Source organism: Schistocerca cancellata, chromosome 6 (genome assembly GCF_023864275.1).
Source record: "Schistocerca cancellata isolate TAMUIC-IGC-003103 chromosome 6, iqSchCanc2.1, whole genome shotgun sequence".
NCBI classification, from domain to species: Eukaryota; Metazoa; Arthropoda; class Insecta; order Orthoptera; family Acrididae; genus Schistocerca; species Schistocerca cancellata.
In genome coordinates, this window is record NC_064631.1 from 377,739,483 (window position 1) to 377,763,619 (window position 24,137).

General features: G+C 41.4%; 1 protein-coding gene across 1 annotated transcript in view; it reads right to left on the minus strand.

Moving 5' to 3' along the window:
• The window catches only part of LOC126088339 (putative neural-cadherin 2), a 194,826-nt gene extending 172,087 nt beyond the window's left edge, over positions 1–22,739 (minus strand). The window contains exons 1-2 of the mRNA XM_049906474.1: positions 22,733–22,739; positions 13,069–13,187 (exon numbers count right to left, since the gene is read on the minus strand). Of these exons, the coding sequence (XP_049762431.1) occupies positions 13,069–13,187; positions 22,733–22,739 (126 nt within the window). The remainder of the gene's footprint in view (positions 1–13,068; positions 13,188–22,732) is intronic.
• Between the last annotated feature and the right edge of the window lie 1,398 nt (positions 22,740–24,137).

Here is a 24,137-nt window from a genome sequence, read left to right on the forward strand (position 1 = left end):
AGCAAATGATACAGGCTGCAGTACAAAATTTGTCCACAGCTAATATTTCGATCCTAAGCTAAAACAAGATATATAGACCCAGATTTTCTCAAGTGGAAGGATCAATTGGCTGAAAACGTAGAGAACGTTAATCCAGTTCATGACGGCTTCTGATTAGCAGATAGACAATAATCAACGACTCCTGACTCGCATTTTGATTATGTACAGCCGTTTCAGCACTCTTATAATACGTGTTTATCTCCTGGTTCGCGCCTAACAACAAATATGAATGCGGAATTGTTGATGGGGGAGTTGATCTAAAATTGACGATGTTTTAATACCTTATCTTACATCTATACTTCTGCATACATATTTCGCACACACTCATACGAAACTACAATAAGTGGCCGAGGCGCTTCAGTTCGGAACCGCGCTGCTGCTATGGTCGCAGGTTCGAATCCTGCCTCGAGCATGGATGTGTGGTATGTCCTTAGGTTAGTTAGGTTTAAGTAGTTATAAGTCTAGCGGACTGATGACCTCAGATGTTAAGTCCCATAGTGCTCACAGCCATCTGAACCATTTGAAACTACAACAGCTATCTGAATATCAGGAATCAATTTTCTTTATAGGTGAAAACTGGATGCCCTTTAACATCTGTGTATTACGCTACGTTGAAGTGAATACCTAAGGAAAGATAGGATAATTCAAGTGACTGGGATATTATCGTAGTCTAAAAATGAGTTATAGGAAAGTAGTTCTGAAATGGTCGCGAAGTAACTGCCTCAATTTGCGACAAGAGTGAAAGAGATGTACGCTTGCAACTAGCAGTTTCGATTGATTTGTAATGAGCATCCAAATACATGTGAAAGTATTAGTATCTGAAGACAGGCTAGTCCTAACACTGTAGCTACAGGTGCTCATTAATTCTCGTGCTCTGCTCACCTAAGCTGCTGACGACGTCCAGCCTTCAGACGCGTGACGCACAATGAGTGCTGTGATCTGCCACATACTGCAACACTTCAGTTCTGCCTCTGATATTCAGATGTAGAGTGTTCTCTTACAAGCCGAAGTCTGCTCTACCGCTGCTAGAACCCAACTGTTCACTACTGCGCTTCAAACAGAAGTGTTGTGCTTTGTATTGAGGATAAAGTTCGTTCTTCACTCTGAAAATCAGCACAATTCCCACGCGCTAATAAGAACAGCACTGCAAAGTAGTTGGCCAATGATATATTTGTTAGCATGTCAATGATCTCACCACCATACAAACGTTTTACAAAATTAACCAGTTGTTACATACCCGGAGTTGCAGTTCTTAAACAATTCTGAGTACAGTCCCACTCTTCAGCTAGTTCGAAGTTGTAGCCAATGAGGTCAGCTTCACATTCTCATTTCTCGGCAACTGTTTCCTCGTCTTCTTCTACTCTTTTTCTTTTGACTAGGTGCCCCAGAACTTTTTAGGCCAGAGGTCATCTACGTCACAAAAAGTGGCCCTGTTGTGTTGGCCCTGTTCTCTTCAAAGAGAAAAGAATTTCCGTTCACAAGGCAGGCCAGCCACTTCTCACAGCACGCCTAGATGTTTATACAAAATTGACTGCCGCTCACTTAGCATTCCTGGAAGACACCATCTTGGCACAAAACAAAGTTCCTCGGAAGTTTGCTTTGCCCGGATGACCCTGCACATGAGAATCGTGACCACTGCAAGTGTTCGTGACGCCATGTTAGCTGTTTCTGTGAATGCAGTCCTGGAGCCACGTCACCCGAAGCTTTATGAAAAGCTAGCGGGAAGGTGCCAGAGCGTGTCCAGCCCAGACAGTAATAAAGTTGGCAATCAGTACCTGCCTCTAGCGGCTTCTGCGGCATGTGCTGCCCTCTGAATACACAAGCCAACAGTGTGTGGGGCGGCGGTCCTTCCCTTTACGCTAGGTATCTGTCCTCACCAGTCCGGCTTGGCTAGTCACTCACTCAATTGGAGCTACAGTGGAAGTCACATTTGAAACTTATACTGGTAAAAGAATGAATTAATGTAGTGGTTGACGGCTTCTCCGGGCAATTACTGACATTCATTGCACTTATTAAATATTTTACTAAGCAACAGGAATTAAGTTCCTGTAGTAATGGTTAAAAGTCAAATTATTATGGGTACACGCTACTGGAATAGATCAGAATAGAAAAACGATAATATTGTTTGAAAGTCGTCTTCTGTGTTGCCTCATGTTAAACGATGTTCGCTGAGCAGTGTGCTCCCAAACACCTGTGCGAACAGCAGTATTGTTCTCATTCGTCTTATCTGTCACAGATGTACAGGGCCGGTAATGCTCCGCCCTCCCCGTTCTGAGATGAGTTGTAGCCGTCCAACACCTTGTCATCTACTCGCAGTTCCAGCATCCTTCCATCACTTTCCACAGATGCTCAAGGACTGTAGAACGTGTACATCCGCCCACCTACTCCGTTTCTGAGATGCTCGTTCCAAGGCGCCGGGCCATAACAATCTATCCTTTGTCCAAGTCTCCATCTGAGGCTCATGTTGTACCTAGAATGAGTCCCCATTCGTCTTTGCTCTGCTTATATACTGTCGTCACAGCATCACGTGCCCACGTCATCACCAGGAGGCATTCAGTCTCGCAGTGGTCGCAATGTTTTGGCTCATTAGTGTATGTAAGCATATGTATAGAGGTATATTGTCTGAAACGGATTATACTGATTCTGGACTCAAACGCTTCCACTATGTGTATCTTTTTAAGACTGAATTCGGGGCCTTGCTTTACATTTGAGAGGCTGTTGACACAGTTGCTGCCAGACTAACCACAGTCATCTCTGTGATAGCACTACCAGAGCGACGGCGGTGGACTTTTGTTGCAGTTTTATTCACTGTGAAGTTACAAACAGTGTAAAGCGAGAACTGACTTGCTTGAATCCACGAGACTAGTATGGTGTCTGAATATCGGGCGTCAGAACTTCTGTCCATGTTAGTGTAATACTGAGTATTTTTTACTGCGTAAAACGCAAAGAGGTTGTGGTAAAACATGAAAGGCAGCCCAACAAGTGATCGGATAATATAACTAACTTCGCAGGCATCCCCTTCTGCGGACGACAAACTGATGATCTTAATTTAACAGTTACTTTTTGTTTTGTTTTTGAAATGAATATTAATAACGAAGAGTAAAGAGCAAAGCTTGGTGTTAGAGTGTAGAATATTATAGCTCGTAATGCCGGTGATGTTCTGAAAGGTACGTGTTGGACACTAACTAAAGGAGGATGAATGTTATGGATGTGGTAATGAATCAAATTCACCACGTATCAACTCGACTAAAACCAGTGTTTCATGTGATACTTGCCACACACCGAAGTAAAGAGACAGCTTAAAGCAAGATGTCAACGTTGTTAGACACGTTGATTCTAGCTTCTCCAATAACAGGTGAGCTAACCCACAAGCCAAGCTGCATGGAAGATCCATAAATGAGGCTGATGCTTTTAGAACGTCAACTCTGTTTCCCGACAATCGTTGTGACTAGTCCTTGTGGACAGGAGGTTTCCAGCTCATACGGACTAGTTGAAAATGAAATTCCGTAAGGTATCACCGTATTACATCTTCAAGAACGATCTTTCTCAACTAATTTAATCCATTCATTATCCACTTCTACTCTACAAAGATTATTGTATTCTGGGGACGTTTTCCGAATCATTACTAATCCTTTCTAAGTTTCCTTTTAGATTTTTGCTTTATGATCCTTGGAAGGGCATCATTATCTGGTGATCGACAACGTAGCGTTTCTAAAACTCCCCTCAGGTGTTGGGGACATGTTGTCCCATGTACAAGGGCATTTGTACTTGGGAGAGTTTTTTAAGAGATAGTATTCTGGCGTTGTGACTGAATGCAACGATCGTTGAAGAACAAATATATAACTCATGGAGAGCGCCGTGCTTGTTCTCTGTAATTAAATCTGTTGGTGGCAGCAAGGCGGAGGCGGAGTACGAATAACTGAGTCAGAGGCAGATATGGACTTTCCAACTGCGCTTACAGGTTTTGCGGAAACCGAGGTGTTTCGTTTTCACTAATTACAAATTCACCTGCAGATCTCGCAGAAGTTGCCTCCAGTGAGATATTTACTGTGATATTTTGTGACATACAGCAAATAACTGGTAAAATATCTACCATTCTACAGTACACGTAGCATAAATTTTGCCAGTACAGTGGACATTTTTATTTTGGAACTAATACAGTAACGTATGTGTGCATCAACCTTGTTTGAGGTGAACTTCGAATATGTACGGTAACTTGAATTTAATAAATTCTATTGTTCATTATTGTGATAACATTACAGTAGTTGTTTTTAAATTATGCTGTACAGTATTTTACATAATATTACAATTCATCTAGTTTTTGTTATATAACTACATACACTATATGTTATATTCCTAATTAGCTTCAGATAACTATTTTAGGAAGCATTCAGAATTTCAGTTATTCGGACTGAAATGGTTTCACTGTATTGTTAAAATTACCAGTTAATAGTTATTCATCCAGGAATCTCGAAATACGTACAAGATAGTTGACTATAGCCAGAATTTTATCGGATCGATCGTAAAAAAAGCTAGAACTCTGGGTCCTAAAATAACACAGTTAAAACACCACATCGATAACCGCTGCTAAATTAAACGATACTTGCCAGTAATAAATAATTTTCATGGCCTCATATATTTATTCACAGTTGTAAGACAGATCACTGACCGTATGTTCATTGCGTGCGTCGCCGTGTCCGAAATCGATTATCAGTGTATTTACACCTACCGGAAAAAAAATACGGAAACGGGCTTACCTCAGTTTTGGGATTATTGCGCAAATTTATCATTCTCCCTTCTCTAGTTCCAGGTGGTACGAAAATGTCTATACTCAGGCTAAGCGCTCGATCACTGACTGGTGGGTGAGCAGTCTTCTCAATAGAAAGTCTACAAAAGAGTCTTCGTGAGGAGCAAATTATGCTCCTTACCTATTCGCCCAAAATGTTACTCACTGTGTATGGATTTCACCTGACCAGTGAGTATCCCATCAGTTCTCCTCACAAAAAATATTATAGGGGATTATAAATATCAGCGATATATCTTACACCGTTTGCAGAAGGAATTACGTAGATTAAGTGAAGTTTCGAAGTTTTTGGAGTTTGTGGCTTCTGTTTTTCTCTATGAAGCGCGCACATAATGTTCGAATTTACTGCCTACATGGACACAGTGAGTTTCACGGATCCTATACACATCAAGATCAGTTCTAATATACATTCATTCAGATACTAATATTCCCTATGTCGAACATTGTGATAATTTATGCCGCAAACATGTTGGCCATAAAGACTAATAATATAGTCAGCGTATTTATTTCTACTTGTGGGTTACTTGCTTGCTCTATGGTAATACGTCCTTCTTCAGCGTTTAAATTTAGCTACAAAATGCAAGCGTCGAATCATAGTTATTCCAGATACTAGACTATATGCTTTATATTTCTGCAGCTGCACAGACATAAGAACTCCTCGTTCATTTTTATGAAACACTCTTATGTCTAATGTTCAGTGATTTTTGAAAGGGAAAAGAATTTAATCTACCAAAGTGATATTTATTCTGAATTTAATTTTTGTTCCATGTGGATAATCGTCAACTTAAATGAAACACATCTACATGTGGGCGCAATATAGAAATACTTGTTTCTCATGGGAAAGGTAAAAGCTATTCAGTACGGTTCTGGTCTTACGGCAAACTGATTTTAATTGTACCACTTTTGAGTTTGTTTAGTTTAAGATCTATAATTCCTGAAACTCCCTGCATCATCTTCATAACCGACGCAAGAATGAAAAAAAATTGATGCAACAAAGGCTGAAACACTGTTGATCAACCTTTTACGCGCAACAACGAGTACAACAGCTTCAATTTTCACAATAAGGCTGTTACGTAAAAATAAAGGTAACCCTATTATGTAATTTCAGTGATAGTAAGTGAGTGCACTTGCTGAGAAAGGTAAACTATGGTTTGAAGTTCGTGGATTTGGTGTTTTATCGAATGGAATGATATAATGGTTTCGTTACCCTGCTGGGAAGCACTAAATTAATATGAAATTTGCTGCCTTCAAATTTTGTTACATTAATTTCTCAAAAGTAAAAGGTACAGAAGAATGAAGTTCGTAGTTTTATCTTTTAATATTTCTTTCACACCATCATTAAAACTGAAGAGGCTTGTTTCTCCATCTCTTTATCAACACTGCTTGATTAACCTAGTACCTGGAATGTTTTCAATGTTTATCTGCGGAAAGCACTAAAATACTGATATGACATGTCTCTAAAAAGGGGCACCATATTTCGAATGCCATCAAACAGAATACTTTTGTGTGTGAAAAGGATTTGGTCGGCGCTATGCAAGTGTTTAAAACTGTTGAACACGCACACTCGGTAATACGGCACGAGTGAGGAACAGCTTTCAACAACTGAGTGTTGTAAATCAGTTTTCAGTGAGCAGTCATTGAATCTATTCTGCCGGCGTCAGAGAAGTTCCTATCGTAACAACATTGCTACGTAGTGAATTCTGTTGCAGATTTTTGTATCTTTGTTAGCTATACTATGGACATAAATCTTTCATGTATGCTGTTTCAGCGTACAAATGTGACTCCCTGACATTTTAGAGAAATCAGCAAGAACTATGCATTTTCTGCAGATGAATACGCGATAAAATCTAGGTGCTCAGTGGTGCAGTCAGAACGTAAACAGAGTATTTCGGCGGCGTCTTTTCACAGGCAGACGAACCATACGTTGCTGTGACTCAGGGCGACGAAATGCTAGACGTTCACGTCGAATGATCGCTCCCACCGACTCTTTGAGGCGAGTGTTTGTTATTCTGTTTGATCATGTTATTAATGATAACGGAAGATGTGTATATTGTTACACGTCGAAGAAAGTTACTTGTATGTGAAAGCGAGCAAGCATATTTCTCTTGTTTGTGGATACCAGCTTCGGTCACGACGACGAATAAATTTCAGAGGTAGTCCTTGTAAGTCCATGTTTGATTACTTTGTGTAGAGACTGTCTAAAGTTAACATTTATTGAGGCTAGCTGCTTTGGCAGACAAACAGTGGTAGATTATTGAGCTTACAGATCCACGGTAATCCAATAATCTTATAATGCGTATATGGTATTTCAGAATGCTAGTTAAGTGTGTCATGAGAGTCGAATTTCGGAAAATTGAAGTAGTATTTCTTTTGATGAACCCACGTGCAGTGACCTAGAATATGCTTGTGTGTTCACGGAAAACTTTTGGTTATGCTAGCCGTAAAATTATACCCTAAACTTATTACACTGCCTGACAAAAGAGGTGCAGCACTCATATGGATAGGAGTAAACGAAATGAAACGTCACGGCTTGAGAGGATACTTAACGATATTTCAGCTGTTACAAATTCGAGTCAAATTTACAAAGAACTTGACACTATGAACCCACTTGTCTATATGACGTTAGATCCCCTCTGCCCTGAAAGCTTAATTCGGTTGAGAAAAGTGTCATTAAGCCGCTGTACCATCTCCTGAGACAGGCTTCACCACAACTGTTGTAACTTCAAATGGTTCAAATGGCTCTGAGCACTATGGGACTCAACATCTGTGGTCATCAGTCCCCTAGAACTTACAACTACTTAAACCTAACTAACCTAAGGACATCACACACATCCATGCCCGAGGGAGGATTCGAACCTGCGACCGTAGCAGTTGCGCGGTTCCAGACTGAGCGCCTAGAACCGCTAGACCATCACGGCCGGCTGTTGTAAGTGGTCCTTTACATCCTGGATACTCCCCCACTGGGGACAGAGTTGACGTCCGAGCTGGTTCCGCACATTTTATATCGGGGACAGACGTGGAGATATTGATGGTTTCAGCATCACAAAGACAGTTGATTGATGCACGTGCCATGTATGGGTGAACATTGTCCTGTGAAAAATTAGTAACACGATATTGTCTCATACGTTGCACCGTTGTAGTTCCTTCACTCACTATAAGGCGTGACCCCCGGTCATAACCGATAGCTTCCCAAACCAAGACGACCGTAATAACACCACTGCATGTCTGCGCCGGCTGGTGTGTTCGAGCAGTTCTAGGCGCTTCAGTCTGGCACCGCGCTACCGCTACGGTCGCAGGTTGGAATCTTGCCTCGGGCATGGATGTGTGTGATGTCCTTAGGTTAGGTTTAAGTAGTTCTAAGTTCTAGGGGACTGATGACCTCAGATGTTAAGTCCCATATTGCTCAGAGCCATTTGAACCATTTTTCGTGTCTACAAAACATGACGCAGAATGTTGCAGAGAGTCCGTCACTTGCTCACAGATGGCAGAAGCAGATGTGAAGGAGTTATGATGCGCCTGGAGCACAGTACTTTAGCATGCAGTCGAACAGCGGGACATCGTTGAATTCGAATGCTCTACAAATCAGGATATTGGACGCGTCGACCTGCCGCCTAAAAGGAGAGTGTTAATGAGACGTCTTCCAAACTCTGTCAGATGATGATAACACTGTGTCACACGAGTGGGCATCAGCTTCGTGTTCTTCACAGTGATCTTTCAACAGCTGAGGTTTGTTCACAACGCTTATATTTCCTACCAGGCCTGGTAATAGCCCTAAAATTAACAACGCTGATGCACTCTAATAGCTGTTCTTCTTCCCTCAGAGAATTGAAACTTCTTACTTTTACATACCCGCCAGTGGCGTGCAGGTGTTCGAAGTTACGTTGAAATCCGACCATGTTTTCTGGGTGCTTTACTTTCTTTCTCAGACATTATATACAGAATTAACAGCGTAGCCCATACATCGTTTAGCTAGTAATTAATAATTAATATTGTTCTAAAGGTATCTATAAAGGGAAGTAAGGAATGATGTATGTCGATGATTATACGCATTTAGCACTAGCTCAACTGCAAAAAAAAAAAAAAAAAAAGAAAGGGAACATCGAAATCGATTGCGACGTGTTGATCTGTTTAATGAGCTCTTTATATCTAATTGTAGTCACCGAGGAAAAAGTAAAATTTACTTGGAGATGGTTGAAAAGGAATTGAAATTTAGCTATTCTCTAATACTACTTACTTTATAAAAACGTGGAACCGAAACAATTTTTCTCACCCTTTTACTGTTAATCTTGATACAATTCCATGTGGTGAGTGAGTCGGGTGGGTCCCTGTCTGTGTTATTTATTTCGTAGGAAAAGATTCCATCAAAGAGCTAATAAGAGTTTTACTTAAATTTGCTTGCTTAAAGGATTTAATTTTGTGTATTTTGTCCCGTAATTTAAAATTCATTGCTGTGATACAGTAAGTATCAAATTCAGCATTTGCAGAAATTGGTATGGAGAGAAACATTACTGCGAATGTTGTCATGTGTTATACCTTCTTTTCTGACGTCAAGGGTAACATCACGTCCTTGTGACAAAGAGTATCACGTCGGAATTTATTAAATCAATATTTTTATCACCTTGTGATATGCTGCAGCCTTTTAAAGCTTTTGATCTACCATTGATTAGCTAGCGAAAGGAGGAAATCTTATTCTGCAGTGCAACGAGTTCAATTAATCCGTACTGTGCTGCAAAGTGTTTGTGCACTGCCGCGTGCGGAATGGGCGGGCTGGCGAGTGCAGTGCTGTGCTGGCGGACGCCACAATAGGGGCGAGTGCGGCGCTGCAGCGAGCTAATGTCGTCCCACAGGAACCATTGCAAACTCTAACCGCACACCTGATTTACGGCAATGGAAGCCGCGCAGGCAGCCGTAATTGCTCTGTGTGTGTATGCGTTTGTGTGTGTGCGCTGCTTCCTGAGTTACCTCTGTCCGTGGAAGCCCGTCACAGAAACTGCAATGATGTGAACAAGTAAAATACAACGAATTTATTGCAGCTCACAGTACAATCACCAGCTGACGAGTCACAACATACTCTTTCATTTTATCTCGAAATTTTTTGAAACTTGTCTCTGTTTCGACTGAGTTGATGACGACGTCCTCTATACTTTCCTATCTTTGCTACGACCCAAATTCCTTTTAACCTGTTTTGAATATTCTGCCCCTATTGCTTTCCCTTCTGCTGCGTTTTCCAGCACCAAGTTAACTGTTCATGGATGTCGTAGCAGTTGCCCCACAAACCTGTCCCTTCTCCTGGTAAGCATCTACCAAAGACTAATTTCCTCGCCCGTTCTGACTTTGTCTCCGTCATTTTTAACATTCTTCATAGTTATTTTTCCAATGCTTCCACTTGTCTCTTCTCTGGATTTCCGATAGTCCAGGATTCTCTTTTGCGCTCTAAATACACGCTTCCCCATAGCTGCATCAATATTTGGTACTCGCGTAACCCTCATACTGTAAAATCATTCTTCACGCGTGTCAATCCACTTCTTATACCTTCCTTGCTTTGACCATTCTGTGTAATCTTGCACTGTGGATGGAAGAGTTCTGTCACTTCTTCTAGTACAGTATAGATCTCAATTTTGATGCTTTTTTATGCTAAAGAAAGGAGAAGTCATATTTATATTTCCTACTACTTTTCATCAAATTCATTATATTTTATTTACATATAAGTTGCACGAAGGCCATATCTTCGGAAACCTTCATTTCATCATACACTTTTATTAATTTATGAGTAGCTAAAACTATAGTATAGGTAAATAAATCGATCCTAAACTCAACCCCATTTTTCTGCAGAAGTTTGGTAAGAAGCAGCACCTGTAGGAAAAGTAAATTGTTTATAAGTGTGTTGTACTCATCAGTACATCATATAAAGCCATGTAGACCAAATGGTGGAAAGCAGAAGATGAAAAATCTGGAAGTTAAGCCGAGCGGGGGAGGGAGGGGAGGGGGAGAGCCTTATCGATGATGCGTATTCTGTTCAAGTATCAATGTCGTTGAAAATATCGTCCTACGCTTATATCGTTACAGGCAACTCAGATAGTCAGCTGAATGAGGCAATTCACGCACTGAAGCCTTCAGGAAAAAAGAGTTAGTCTCAGATTATGTAGAGTATGTTTGTAGAATTCCGTTTCAGTTCAGGTTTCAGCAATTATTATAGAAAAAAGAGTGCAGTTTTGAAATCATGGAATTTATATCTTCAAATAGCAGGGTGCGGATAACATGAAAACGCAAGTGAACCTTGGCATAACTGCGGTAGTGAATGGGCGAAGATGATCTGTCCATAAGTACATGGACAGGTAGAAGAATTACGAAGGCTGTGAAATGCGCCGTAACGATACTGTGAAACTGCGAAAATGAGCACACAGTTTCACAGTTGCTGTCTGCCGTTCGCCCCTGCCATAACGGACCACCTATCAAAGAAACAGTGGAAAGCCAATAGTTTTTAGTGAACAACAGGAACGGTAATTTGAATATTTGAGTTTCTTTCGAAAAATTCTTCGTCAATCAGTTGGATTTCTGTTTTATAACAAACACTTTCCGCGATTAAAACAGTCACTGGTAACACACAATGGTCCGGGCAAGTTTCTACTGGAGCGTTTCTCAGCTATTTTCCCTTTGGGGCACACTAAAGAAAGTTTCAAATTTTCGCGATACACCTGCAAGTGATATTTTTCCCCAGACCCAGATTAAATAAACAGCTGAAATAGACACAATGGTTCTTTTTATTACGGAGCGACGATCAGGTACAAATCTTACAAATTCACTACGTAAGACTCTTGAGTAGGAATCAAAGGACTTCTTATCTGCGGAAGATTAGAAGGCATTTAAAATTTCGCGATACACCTGACACCTACCATGTATTCGCGACACACAAATGCGTCGCGACACGGTGATTGAGAAACGTGATGTAGTGTAACAACGAGGAAGCTAAACAATTGTAAACGTCAAGGTCTGTGCGCTAATATTGGCTAGATTTCCGGATCGCTGATGCACGCTGCATTAACGTGACAGCCTTTCATTAGCGGTGATCTCTCATTACCCTCTGCTGCACTAATCACACAGGATTACACTGGCGTGTGTCCGAAGATAAGCCTACATGATGACAGGCTGGTTTTGGCAACGGAGCCAACAGATGTAAATTGTAGCTTATCGAAACACCTGCATTCGTGAATTTACCCTGCACGTTACCACTATCTGAGGTAAACGCACGAATACGGAGGTCAGAATAAGCGACCTTGTCTCTGAATAAACTACATACCTATGAATTAAACAAGACAGAAAGACTCATTTTAATAGATCGTTTGGTAGGCTGTTGTTTCCGTAACTACCTCGTTGAAATATAAATAAAAACACAATCAATCAGTCACAAAATTTGCATTTTTTTGTCAGCGACACTGTCACAGGCATTGCTCTACGGTCTGGTGGAAGTTCTGGGATTTAGCTAAGGTGTGACGCTCCTGGAAAACAAACAGTGTACAGTTATCTGCAATCCTGTTCATTATCGTTGTGAAGTTTCCTCGAGAGCGCCACATTTCACCATCACACATTCACTGTTTACAAACATTTACCAGAAGTGTTGCATGTACTTGAGACGCTAAAATCTGGTAATCTCACTGGTACAATATGTGAACACTGAATGTGTCAAGTTCAAATGCAATACTCTCGAGGAAGTTCGACATCGTTTGGTACAGTGTCGTTTTGGAACTCGCGAGCGATTTATTTCGCAGATTTGAGGTGATTTTTTTTAAAGTCAGTCTCCGTAATTCTAGATGGTCACTATCCTTTCGTACAGAGGGTCTACATGGTCTTCATTTTACTTCGAATGTTCCTTAACGTTTTCACTTCGCAAGCATGTCACCAACAGTCGACCTGGCAGATTTAGAAGGGTTGAAATATCCCTGATGGATGTGTTATTCAGGTGAAGAAAATTTATTCTGTTGAGTCGTCGTAATCTGTGATTTCAAATTCGATTTGAAAAAAGCTACTGTCAGTAACTGCCAAACGAAATGTGATAGGCAGATGTATTATTGGTGAAAAAGTAAGAGAATTCGTCATCCGGCTGGACATGAGTGTGTTGGCGGCGTGCTTAGATATTTCGTTACCAATGTTAGGTTTGTGACACCAGGACGCGGAAATAGTAACACTTGTTTGTGGATGAGTGATAGTGGGAGACACGTGGCACTCACCTGGCGAATGACTTCGTAGTCTAGCGGGCCCGCCACCCTCAGCTGCCCCGATGTCTCGTGCAGCGAGAAGGCGTCCCCGTCGTTCCCGGCCGCTAACTCGTAGCGGACCGCCGTACCAGCTGAAACACGGAGAGCACAGTGGTCACCAACATGCCGCGGACTAGCAAGCCGGCAAGCGCTATCTTCTTAAAAGTATCCGGATAATTGTTAGTGGACACTTTTATAACGGCTCCAAATCTGATGGGGCACTTTCGGAGACGTATCTGAATATCTGTGGAGGAATGGTAGCCCATTCTTTGTCAAGAAACCATTGAAGATAGTGAGTGATGTTGGACGCTGGAGTCTAAAGCTAAGTTGACGTTTTAAGTCATCACAAGGTGTTCCATTTCTTTCAGTTCGAGAGTCTGGGCTTGCTACTCCATTTCAGAGATGTTGTTACCCATAAACCATTCATCAGTTCACAGATTCTGCTTTATGATGCGGTCCATTATCACGCTGATAGAATACTCTTTGTCTCGGAACTGTTCCTCTATTGTACGCCGTACGTACGTAATATTACTGTAAATTATGTCCATGTCCTTCCGAATATAGCTGTTTTTAAAGCACATCGTAACGACGAGAAACGCCCCAATACCGTAACAATAGGTTCATTGTTGGCGCTGCATACAGTGCTGATAAGATTCTCCACGCAGTCGCCTAACTCATACTCTTCTGTAGGATTTCTACAGGGTACCACGTGACACAGTCAACTTCTGTAGTTGAGTGGTCAGCGTACATGACACCATGTAGATGGTCTGGGTCCGACTTCTATTACTTGGGTAAACTGATGTGGGGTGCACCTAGACATGTGATGCCAATTGAGGAGCTACTTGTCCGTCCGAGTAGTAGCGGCTACACTGGAAAGTCTGAAAAACAACCGGGGGGGGGGGGAGGGGGGCGGTGGATCACATGCCCCTCCATACCGTATCCGTATGATATCGCAAAGCAGAGGATAACACGGCGATCAGTAGACAGCCCTTGGGCCTTCACGGCCTGGTGAGGAACTTATTTTGCAAAGTGTTTCTTAACTCGAATTCATTCGTTTCCGGCTGTATATTGTCCACTGACGTCGCTCTTTACACGATTTCAAGCTTTCAAGCGTTTATTATCATTGAGTAGAGAAATGCATGGCTTATGAGGAGCTGCTCGGCCGTTGTACCTGATTCTTTTTAACTTGCTACGCACAGTTATTCTGCTTACTGGACTGCTGGTAGCACTTTGGAACTCGCGAGCGATTTATTTCGCAGATGTGAGGTGATTTTTTTTTAAAGTCACTCTCCGCAGTCCTAGATGGTCACTATCCTTTCGTACAGAGGGTCTACATGGTCTTCATTTTACTTCGAATGTTCCTTAGCGTTTTCACTTCGCAAGCATGTCACCAATAGTCGACCTGGCAGATTTAGAAGGGTTGAAATATCCCTGATGGATGTGTTATTCGGGTAACATCCAGTGAGTTGTCCACGTTCGAATTTATTGATCTCCTGTGGCCGAACCTCTGGCCGCTTCCCTACTGACAGCACAATACTCTCCGCCAGAATACTCCCCGCCACCTTTTATACTGTCGAGTCTACCTCTCGTGACATATAGTGGCCAATTTCCCATGACGTAGGGGTGTCAGGATACTTTTGATTAGATACTGTATTTATTACAGGAGGCAACGATATCATCCTGCTACATTAAGTTTTTATATCAATGAGGTTATTCATTTTTTTGTAAACGGTGTAACGGGAATATACCGATAAATTTCTATGTTTCGTAGAGCATGTCTTTAGGAATAAAACGAAGAGATGAACGTTATTCGGAACTGCTATCCGCGACGCTACAGGGGTATGCGCCCGCCTCTGGGCGATCCCCTACGGTAGCAAATGTTAGTTTTAATGCTGTCTGATCGCAGTAGACCTGAGTACATTCTGGACATTAGATGGCGTCTGACGCATCCAGCGTGTCACAGCAGCACTGCAGTGACACCAGAAGTATGAGAGTTAACTACTGACGTTTGCTGTCGAAGCAGTGGGGTCGTGGCAGGTTCTTCTCCCTGTAACTTCGACGTTTAGCGACGATCTGTGTTCCTTACTTGCTTTCCTAATCTTCATTCGTTCCTTAAGACACACTCTGCAGTCCCTCGGATTGCAATGTTTTACTACATCCTGCACGTAGCTAGTTGCAAACTGAAGTAAGTGGCGATGTGGATTTTCAAAGAGTTTTATTTCAAATCTGTGGAAAGTAGTGTTGTGTATGTTTTCTTCAAATGGATAAACAGGATACCGTGAAGACATAATATACTCTTATTTCAAGTTCTTGCCAACGACAGTTCATTTAAGTCTGTTAAAAGCTTGTAAAAAGCCTGCCACTTAACTAAAGAAGAGCTTGAAAGGTGGCTGCTCTTTCTGGAAATGGTGTTGCTAGTGCAAAATAAACCTAACTTGCCCTTATATGAATAAACTACGCCTTATATTAGTACCAGTAATGTCCCATGCAGTTCATGAGCAAACGCAGTCTGACTGCACCGAAGTAACAGAGTAAAAGTAAAAGTAACTCAGGAGAACACACAAATAACCGTGCAACGTAGAAATGTCAGGCATAGTGTCAGTAATTGAACCTGGAAAGCCATTTATAAGACGCTAACAAGTTCGAACATCAATGTTGCATCAAGATATATTAGAAAACTGTGTGACTAATCGTTTTGTTTGTTAACAGTTGTGGACAACTGGATACATATAAATGGCATACTTCTGCGTGTCTCGGAGCAGTGGCTGCGTCATAACTTAGCACACCGGCTGTGATATTCATGCGAGTAACCGGAATCTATAATATTTAGAGCTACTATCTGTGATGCGAAATTTTCCACGAAAGTTAGAAAATGCATTAGTTTCTGAGATACTGCTCCACTTTACAACACAGGGTCATGAAATGGTGAATGAATCAAAGTTTTCCTCGACCGAAAATATTCTTCATCAACGGTGTCACGTTTCGTACGTATCAGGTCAGTACCTAAGAGAGTTTAGATGAAAGACAGTATGTAGTTTCCACGTTATATATTAAAATCAAAAGTAAATGGACGTGACAGTATATAGCCTCTTAGCAACGCGTAGATACGTTGTCTTCAAACATACGCACACAGCAGATGCACCAAATACCACAAGCAAAGCAAAACATTTAGTAAATAAAATGAAATGTGTGAATGATTAAGTTGCCTCCACTACTTTTAGGACTGAATGACTGAATTCAAGTTCTGTACCGCAAATCACATCTACAGAATCGTAAGGCGAAATGGTAACTGTATGCCGAATACGCTTTCGCTAGTTTGTAAATATAGCTACTAATTTACTTAAACCCGTGAAAATCTGACCATATAATGTAAATACTTTGCATAATTAACGAAATCGCTTTCATAACAGGCAGTCCCTACAGGTAGACCATGCAATCTGAACCGTATCACCAAAACCACCAGCCTGCGACACCTCATTTAAAACACTGCAGAGAATAAGTAACACATGCACCTGCACAGAAGCAGGAACAAGACACGTTTCTGTTCTCGATAAAGCTACAGAATCATCTTTGCATAGCTTCTCCAATGGCTATTTTGTAAGATTAGCCATCAGCCACTTTCTTTCATTCTTTCTCTCTCTCTGTAATCTGCCTTAATTGTTCTACTAAATGGTGTTACTTTTCTACTGTGGCTGCTACTGGTTTCCGCTATTTATGTTATAGTTACTTTTAAGTGTTGTAGCCCATATTAAATACCGCGTGTAGAAGAGTGCAGAGGATGGAATTTTGACCTTCCAAATAACTTCCGGGAATTCAGCCAGGTAACACTTTCAGCGACCGCCGATATTTCGGCGGGAGAACACCCCGCCATTTTCAAGGCAAACTGCAACGGACAGGCGGCGTACATGCAAATTTAATACCTCGGTTCTCGGACCGAAGCAGGAACACACACACACACACACACACACACACACACACACTGAACCCTAGTGCCACCAAACATGACCAAAGTCAGAGCTATCGATAGTGAGACTATGAATTCGCAGGTGAGGCAGCATTGACTCTGTTCCTCTGTTTTTTGACAAGGGAGAGAGCCGGATTCCAAACAGAGTTTAAACAGAAACCTCCATCCCTGTTAACGAGGTTGCTCGCTAATTTAATCTCAACTGCCTCCCTAATCACACTGTCCCAATAGCTGGACGTGCATGCCAATATCTCGGTGTTATTATATAACATGGGGTGACCAGTATCCAAGCAATGTTCGGCAATAGCAGATCTATTTGGCTGCTGTAATCGTGTGTGCCGTTTATGCTCAGTACATCTGTCCTCCACGGTCCTGATAGTTTGACCAATATATGCCATGCCGCAGCTACAAGGGACACGATATACACCCGCCTTACGCAGTCCAAGATCATCCTTAACGGAACTCAAAAGTGCACTAATTTTAGATGGAGGTCGGAAAACACATTTCACATCGTATTTCCGTAAAATACGACCGATCTTATTGGACGTGTTTCCTACGTAAGGCAAGAAGGCAGTAGACTTAGGTGTTGACTCAGAATTATCATCAATCACCTGATGTACAGTTGGTCGATAGCGCAACGCACGTTCAATCTGTCTATCACTGTAACCATTTTGACGAAATGTAACTTCAAGATGGGACAGCTCAGCTGGCAAAGTCTCAGCGTCAGAAACGACATGTGCCCTGTGTACCAAGGTACGAAGTACCCCTTCACGCTGAGCCGAATGGTGACAACTATTAGCTTGTAAGTACAAGTCGGTGTGAGTACGTTTCCTGTAGACTGCATGTCCCAATGATCCATCATCCTTCCTCCTAACCAACACGTCGAGAAAGGGAAGGCAACCATCCTCTTCCACCTCCATCGTAAAACGAATGTTCGGGTGGATCGAGTTCAGATGTTCTAGAAAGACATTCAAATTCTCCCTACCGTGAGGCCAAACAACATTCGCATAAATGAAAAATGACTTCTGTATGCTACGAATATGATTTAGGTTTTCTTCATTTTCCCTAAATATCACAATAACTTGGGCAATTCTTGAGCACATTACACACCCTCAGCTATTAAGTGTTAAAATATGAGAGCGGATGTTCTGAAAAGAGGTAACCGATATTTTGTTTCCTCTCATGTATATCTTGGCAGAAAGCCATTATAAAATTACAGAGAATCGAGTTGACACGGAGGCTTACCAACTCTCGTTCTTCCTGCGTGCCATTTACAACTGGAGAAGGCGAAGGGAAAGTGACAGCTTAGATCACATTTCTGTGATCTGGGGTGACGGTAAGGTACACTAAATACCCTCCGACACACACCATAAGGTGACTTGCGGAATATGGATATGGATTTAAATGTAGGTGACCAAATGCCAGCTATGTGTATGTATAAATTCTCGACTCGTGTTTATTCTTTCTGACAAAACTATGTTTTAATATGTACGCTTCTTGAGAAGTTTACGAAGCGAAAAGTAAAGAAATAAAAAGACCGTCGCTATAAGGGTTACAAGGTGCTTATTCAAAGAAGAGTCTTTAAGAGAGTTTTCTGTTTCACGCTATACAGCTTCTAGCTGCTAATTAGCCCATTATCTCGAAACTTTTGCTTGCAGCTGAAAGATGAAGCCAACTGCAGTACGCAGGTTAATTTTATGTATTCTTTCTTCGCTAAGTTACAGAGAGAGATATAACAGAAGAAAAGATGTGTAGTATTTCATTTGAGAGAAGATATCAACTGTGATCTCAAAAAGGAGTACAATGAATGGGTGGCTGCCTTATGTTACAATTAGGCTGTTAATTCCAGTTTTCACTGTATTTTCAGTCTGGCAATTTCGTATTTCTCTTGTAATCCTCCCCTCTAAATTAATTTCCTCATGCAAGCAGATTTAAGTGGTTGAAAGAAGTCTTTGTTCGATATCCAAACTGTATGCCTTTCTTGCTTAACTTGTCTTGTGCTTTTTTTGTTTTCTTTTGTTTTTCTCCCGTAGGTAGTTGATTACATCCTGCGAATTACGAACTCTAACTTAACTATTTCTCATTAATTTTACATTTTATTTGTTGAATGAACGAGATTTAAAACCGGTTCTTTTCATTCGCTCTCCTTCCACTTTTCTTGTGTGTTGGTCCCGGATCTATGAAGAGTCGGGATGGTTGCTACTGGATTTGTCAAGGTTAATTTTAAGGAGTTGCTGGATCCCCTTCAACCCCGTTACCCTTAGGAGGAATACGTAGCCCCCCAAACTGTCAGCGTGTAGCGTTATCCGTGTGAAAGGGTACGAAAAGTTTTTAAATGTTTGGTATTGATGTAACTGAGAGACGAGTAGGGTACAAGCCCAGTACCAACTAGTCGGATTTGGGAAATCGCCTAAACACCACATCCAGGCTGACCTATGAATGGGACTTCTCGTTAATGTGCGGGACGGATTCCCTCCAAATCCCAGAAGCGGCGTGCTAACACGTGTGACTATCTGGGCGGGTCGTTCAGCCTATTTCCTCATACATTCCTTATTTCCATTCTAAAGATCAATTCCAACATGAATCTTCACCTAATCACAACTATTAAATTGAAGAATCCCTACCCTCAATCGCCTGTAATTGGAATTGTAATCCATTTTCATTTCTTATGGCTCTTTACTTTTATCTACGTAGTTGGTGTCAAAAGATATTCTTTCTCCGAGCTACATCAAATTCTCCTCAGAATACCAATCCATTATTCTAGATTACACGTCTAAGGAATTATGTAGGTTCTCATACTCGCAGAGGCAACCACCTGCGTGGCTGTGTTATGTTGTTGTTGAGGTCTGAAGTCCGAAGACTGGTTTCATTTACCTTTCCAGGCTGTTGTATCCTGTGCAAAAATCTTCGCCTCTGAATAACTACCGCAACCGACATTCTTTTTAACATGTTTATTGTTTTTATCTCTTGGTCTCCTCGTACGATTTTTACCACCACACCTTCCATTCCTCCAGTACTAAATTGGTGATCCCTTGATCTCTCATCGACCGATCCCTCTTTTAAACAAGTTCTCAAATTACTTTTCTTCCAGTTATATCTTGTGCCTTCTCATTCGTTTCATGATTTACCCATCTAATCTACAACATTCTTCGGTAGCACCACATTTCAAGAGCCTCTGTTCTCTTCTTGTCTAAACTGTTTATCGTACACGCTACACGATCGTACCAGGCTAAACTCCAGACAAATACATTCAGAAATACTTCCTAACATTAAAACCAATGTTTGATATTAACATATTCCTCTGTTTCAGAAACTCTTTTCTTGCCATTGCCAGTCTACATTTTATATCCTCTCTGCTTCGGCCATCATCAGCCATTTTACTCCACAAATCACATGGCTCCTCTACTACTTTTAGTGAATCATTTCCAAATTTTATTCCCTCAGCATGGCCTTATTTAAAGAATTACATTGGCATCAGCAAACGTCAAACTTTATTTCTTATTTTGGGACTTTAATTCCTTCCTCACATTTTGGTTTCCTTTACTGCTTGCTCAATGTACAGATTGAAAAACACCGGCTCTAGGCTACAACCCATTCGCACACCCTTCTCAACCATTGCTTCCCTTTCATGCCCCTCTACTACCGTCTGGTTTCTGTACATGTTATAAATAACCTTTCGCTCTCTGTGTTTTACTCGATTACCTCCAGAATTTCAAAGAGAGGTTTCCAGTCGATATTGCCACTTAGTCTACAAATGCTACAAAAGTAGAGTTTCCTTTTCTTATTTCCTAAGATAAGTGGTAGGATCAGTATCGCCTCAAGTGTTCCTTTATTTCTCTAGAATCTAAACTGATATTCCATGAGGTCATCTCCTGCCAGTTTTTCCATTCTTCTGTATGTAATTCGTGTTTGTATCTTGTAACCATGCTTTATTGAACTGCTAGTTCGGTAATACTCTCACCTGTCAGCACCTGCTTTCTTTGGAACTGGAATTACTACATTAATGGACCTGTCTCATACATCTTGCACATGAGGAGAAATAGCTTTGTCATGACTGACTGTCCCGAGCATGTAGTTGTAGTTGTGAAAGAATGTCGTGTTCGTTTGCTTCATTTTCTGTATTTTCAAATTATCTCTTTTCTTCAGTTAATTTCAGTATCTCCTATGATATTCCAGTAGGCCTCATCCTTTTACACATGTGATTCTCTGCTGCCTTTATTATTTCATCTACTGACGCGTCTTCTTATGTATTTCTTTCCTGTTTCATTGAGTTTTTGCCTAATGCTCCCTCATTAACTCTCAACAATCTCTGGTTCTTTCCATTTATTCAGGTCCTGTGTCCATTACTTTCTACTTTTTGCAATTTCTTCAGTTTTAATCTATAGTTGATAACCAAAGAATTGTGGTCAGACTCCATATCTGTCCTTGGAAATGACCTGCAGTTTACAATACGCTTCCTAAATCTCTTTCTCCATTACGTAATCAATCTAACACTTTCCACTGTCATTTTTAAACCAAGTGTTAGTGATGGTTAAATTGTGCTTAGTACAGATAATTCCTTTTCCCCATTCCATATTCTCCTATGATTTTTCCTTCCGTTCCTCACGGAGCGAGGTAGTGCCATGATTAGCACACTTGACTCGTATTCGAGAGGACGACGGTTCAGTCCCGCATGCAACCACCCAGATTCACGGTTTTCGTGATTTTATTATATCGTTCCACGCAAATGCCGCGATGATTCCTTTAAAACGGCAAGGACGATTTCCTTCTCAAACCTCGACACAATCCGAGCTTGTGCTCCGTCTTTAATGATGTAGACGGAACGTTAAACCCAATCTTCCTTCCGACGTTTTCCTTCGTTTCCTTCTACCGAATAACAGTCGCCCATTACAATTAAAATTTCCTTTCCCTTAACTATCTGAATAATTTCTTACATCTCATCATACATTGCTGTCAATCTTTTCATCTTCTACGGAGTTAGTTGACACTTAAACTTGTGGTACTGTGGTTACAATGGTGAATGTTGATTTTGTGTCTATCTCAGCTACGATACTGCGTTCACTATGCTGTTCGTAGTAGTTTATGCGCATTCCGCTTTTCTTATTCATTATTAGATTTACTCGAGCATTACCCTAACTGATGTTGTATTTGCAGTCTTAAATTCGTCTTACCAGAAGTCCTATTCATCCTGGGGCTGAACTTCAATAACTTCAAGCTATCCATTTCCCTTTTCAAATTTTGTAACAAACATACCCTATGAAAGTATCTAACATTCCACGCTCTGACCCATAGAGAGCAGTTTCCTTTTTCATCTTCCTCCTGAGTAGTCCCAGCTGAGAGATATGAATGGAGGAGTATTTTACTTCAGGAACAATTTACGGAAGAGGATGTCATCACTAAAACATACATCAGAGCTGGTTGCCCACGCGAAAAACAACGGCTGCTTTCAGCCGCTCGCAATACCGGCACAACAAGGTCGCTTTGATCGATGCTACACGGTCAGATCAATTATTCCACCATACTGCTGCAGCTTCAACTACTGGAAAGTGGCTGCTGCCGTCCTTAACGAACCACACGTTTGTCTGGCCTCTCAACGGGTATCCCTCCGTTGTGGTTGCCCTTATGGTACGGCTATCTGTATCGCTGAGGCATTCAGGCCACCCCAACACGCACGTTCCATTATTCATTGGGAGGACGAGTAAGATATGTGGCTTAATCTCCATCTTCGTAACATAGTACAGGAGAGCTTAATCATTTCTAGCAACAACGCAGGAAGTAACGTGCTGAAACAATAATTGTAGCGGGAACACCAGAAACCGCCGGTGGAGGGGGAAGGCCACAGACATAAATACTAGACCAGGTCCACGCGAGGAGCAGTCAGAGGTCGCATCTGATGAAGGATACGAGCTACTTTACCGAAATATCGTGCAAGAACGCCCACGTATATCCGGTAGAACACCCGAGAATCCAGGATGTCAACAATTGGTTTGTCAAAGAAAGCAAAAAATGTCGAATTTGGGAAATAATTAGCGTAGTCGTAAATTCTTGTTCAGTGCTAGGAAAGAGTTCCATGAAAAATATACTAAAACTCCTGACCAGTGGGTCGTTAGCCTGGGTTGAGTGGACGGCTAAAGGTCACAGTTTTTTCTTTCTTTATTGAATAATTCGGAAATGTTTCCCAGTACAAAATTAAGCTGTATTAAATTTCATGCAGAAAGGGATTAGAACTAGGACTAAGAGTTTCTGCACTGCAGGGGATGGAAGAATCACAGATTATTAAAAACATTATTCTAATTATATAAAATTAATTTTTATTGTTAAATGAAGTGGGATAAAAACTAACATTAAAGGCTTGTACCACATGTAAGTACAGCAGAAACATACTGAAGGAGACATAATGTTCTAGGCTGGCTTGTGTAGGGGATTAGTCCTGTATAGGATAGATGCCTGAGGGTCACACACTTGTAGGTCTGCTAACTAAAGAGCGAGGAGGTAAGTGCGCACTCTCTCTACTTCAGTACCTCACAATAACCAGCTACAGGGGTTTTCACAAGATTATAGAGTCTTTCGCAGTATTCATCATGAATCAATGAGGACGCAGTGCGCTGTCAGGCTCCGGATGTTTATTTTCCATGAAGTCCGTAAACACTACATCGAATATAAAAAACAAGTTACTAATAATACTAACACAATAAACGCAATGGACACATTCTATGTAAAGCTCTACACACTGCTCTACCCTGCTAGAGGGGAAACTGATTGTTAGCCATCCTGTACATCAGTGGTAGCGTTCTTCGGGGAAAGGCGACTTCCCCCACCACAAGCGCTGCTTGTCAGTTGACAGACAGACTGTACCTTCGAGCATTTGTCGTCCAGTGAGTGACAAAACAACTTCATTGGCCCCGTGTAGTGGAGCTAGGGGGTACTTATTTGGAGTTTTAAGTGAACACTTAATGTAAAATAAACTGGATACCAGGTGTTTATTTTGAAGTGCGATGTTGTCACTGACCTACGTAGTTTTGGTGGGAAAGGGATTAGGTTGGTGTTTGTGGCGCAACTTGTTATCTCTTGTTGAAAG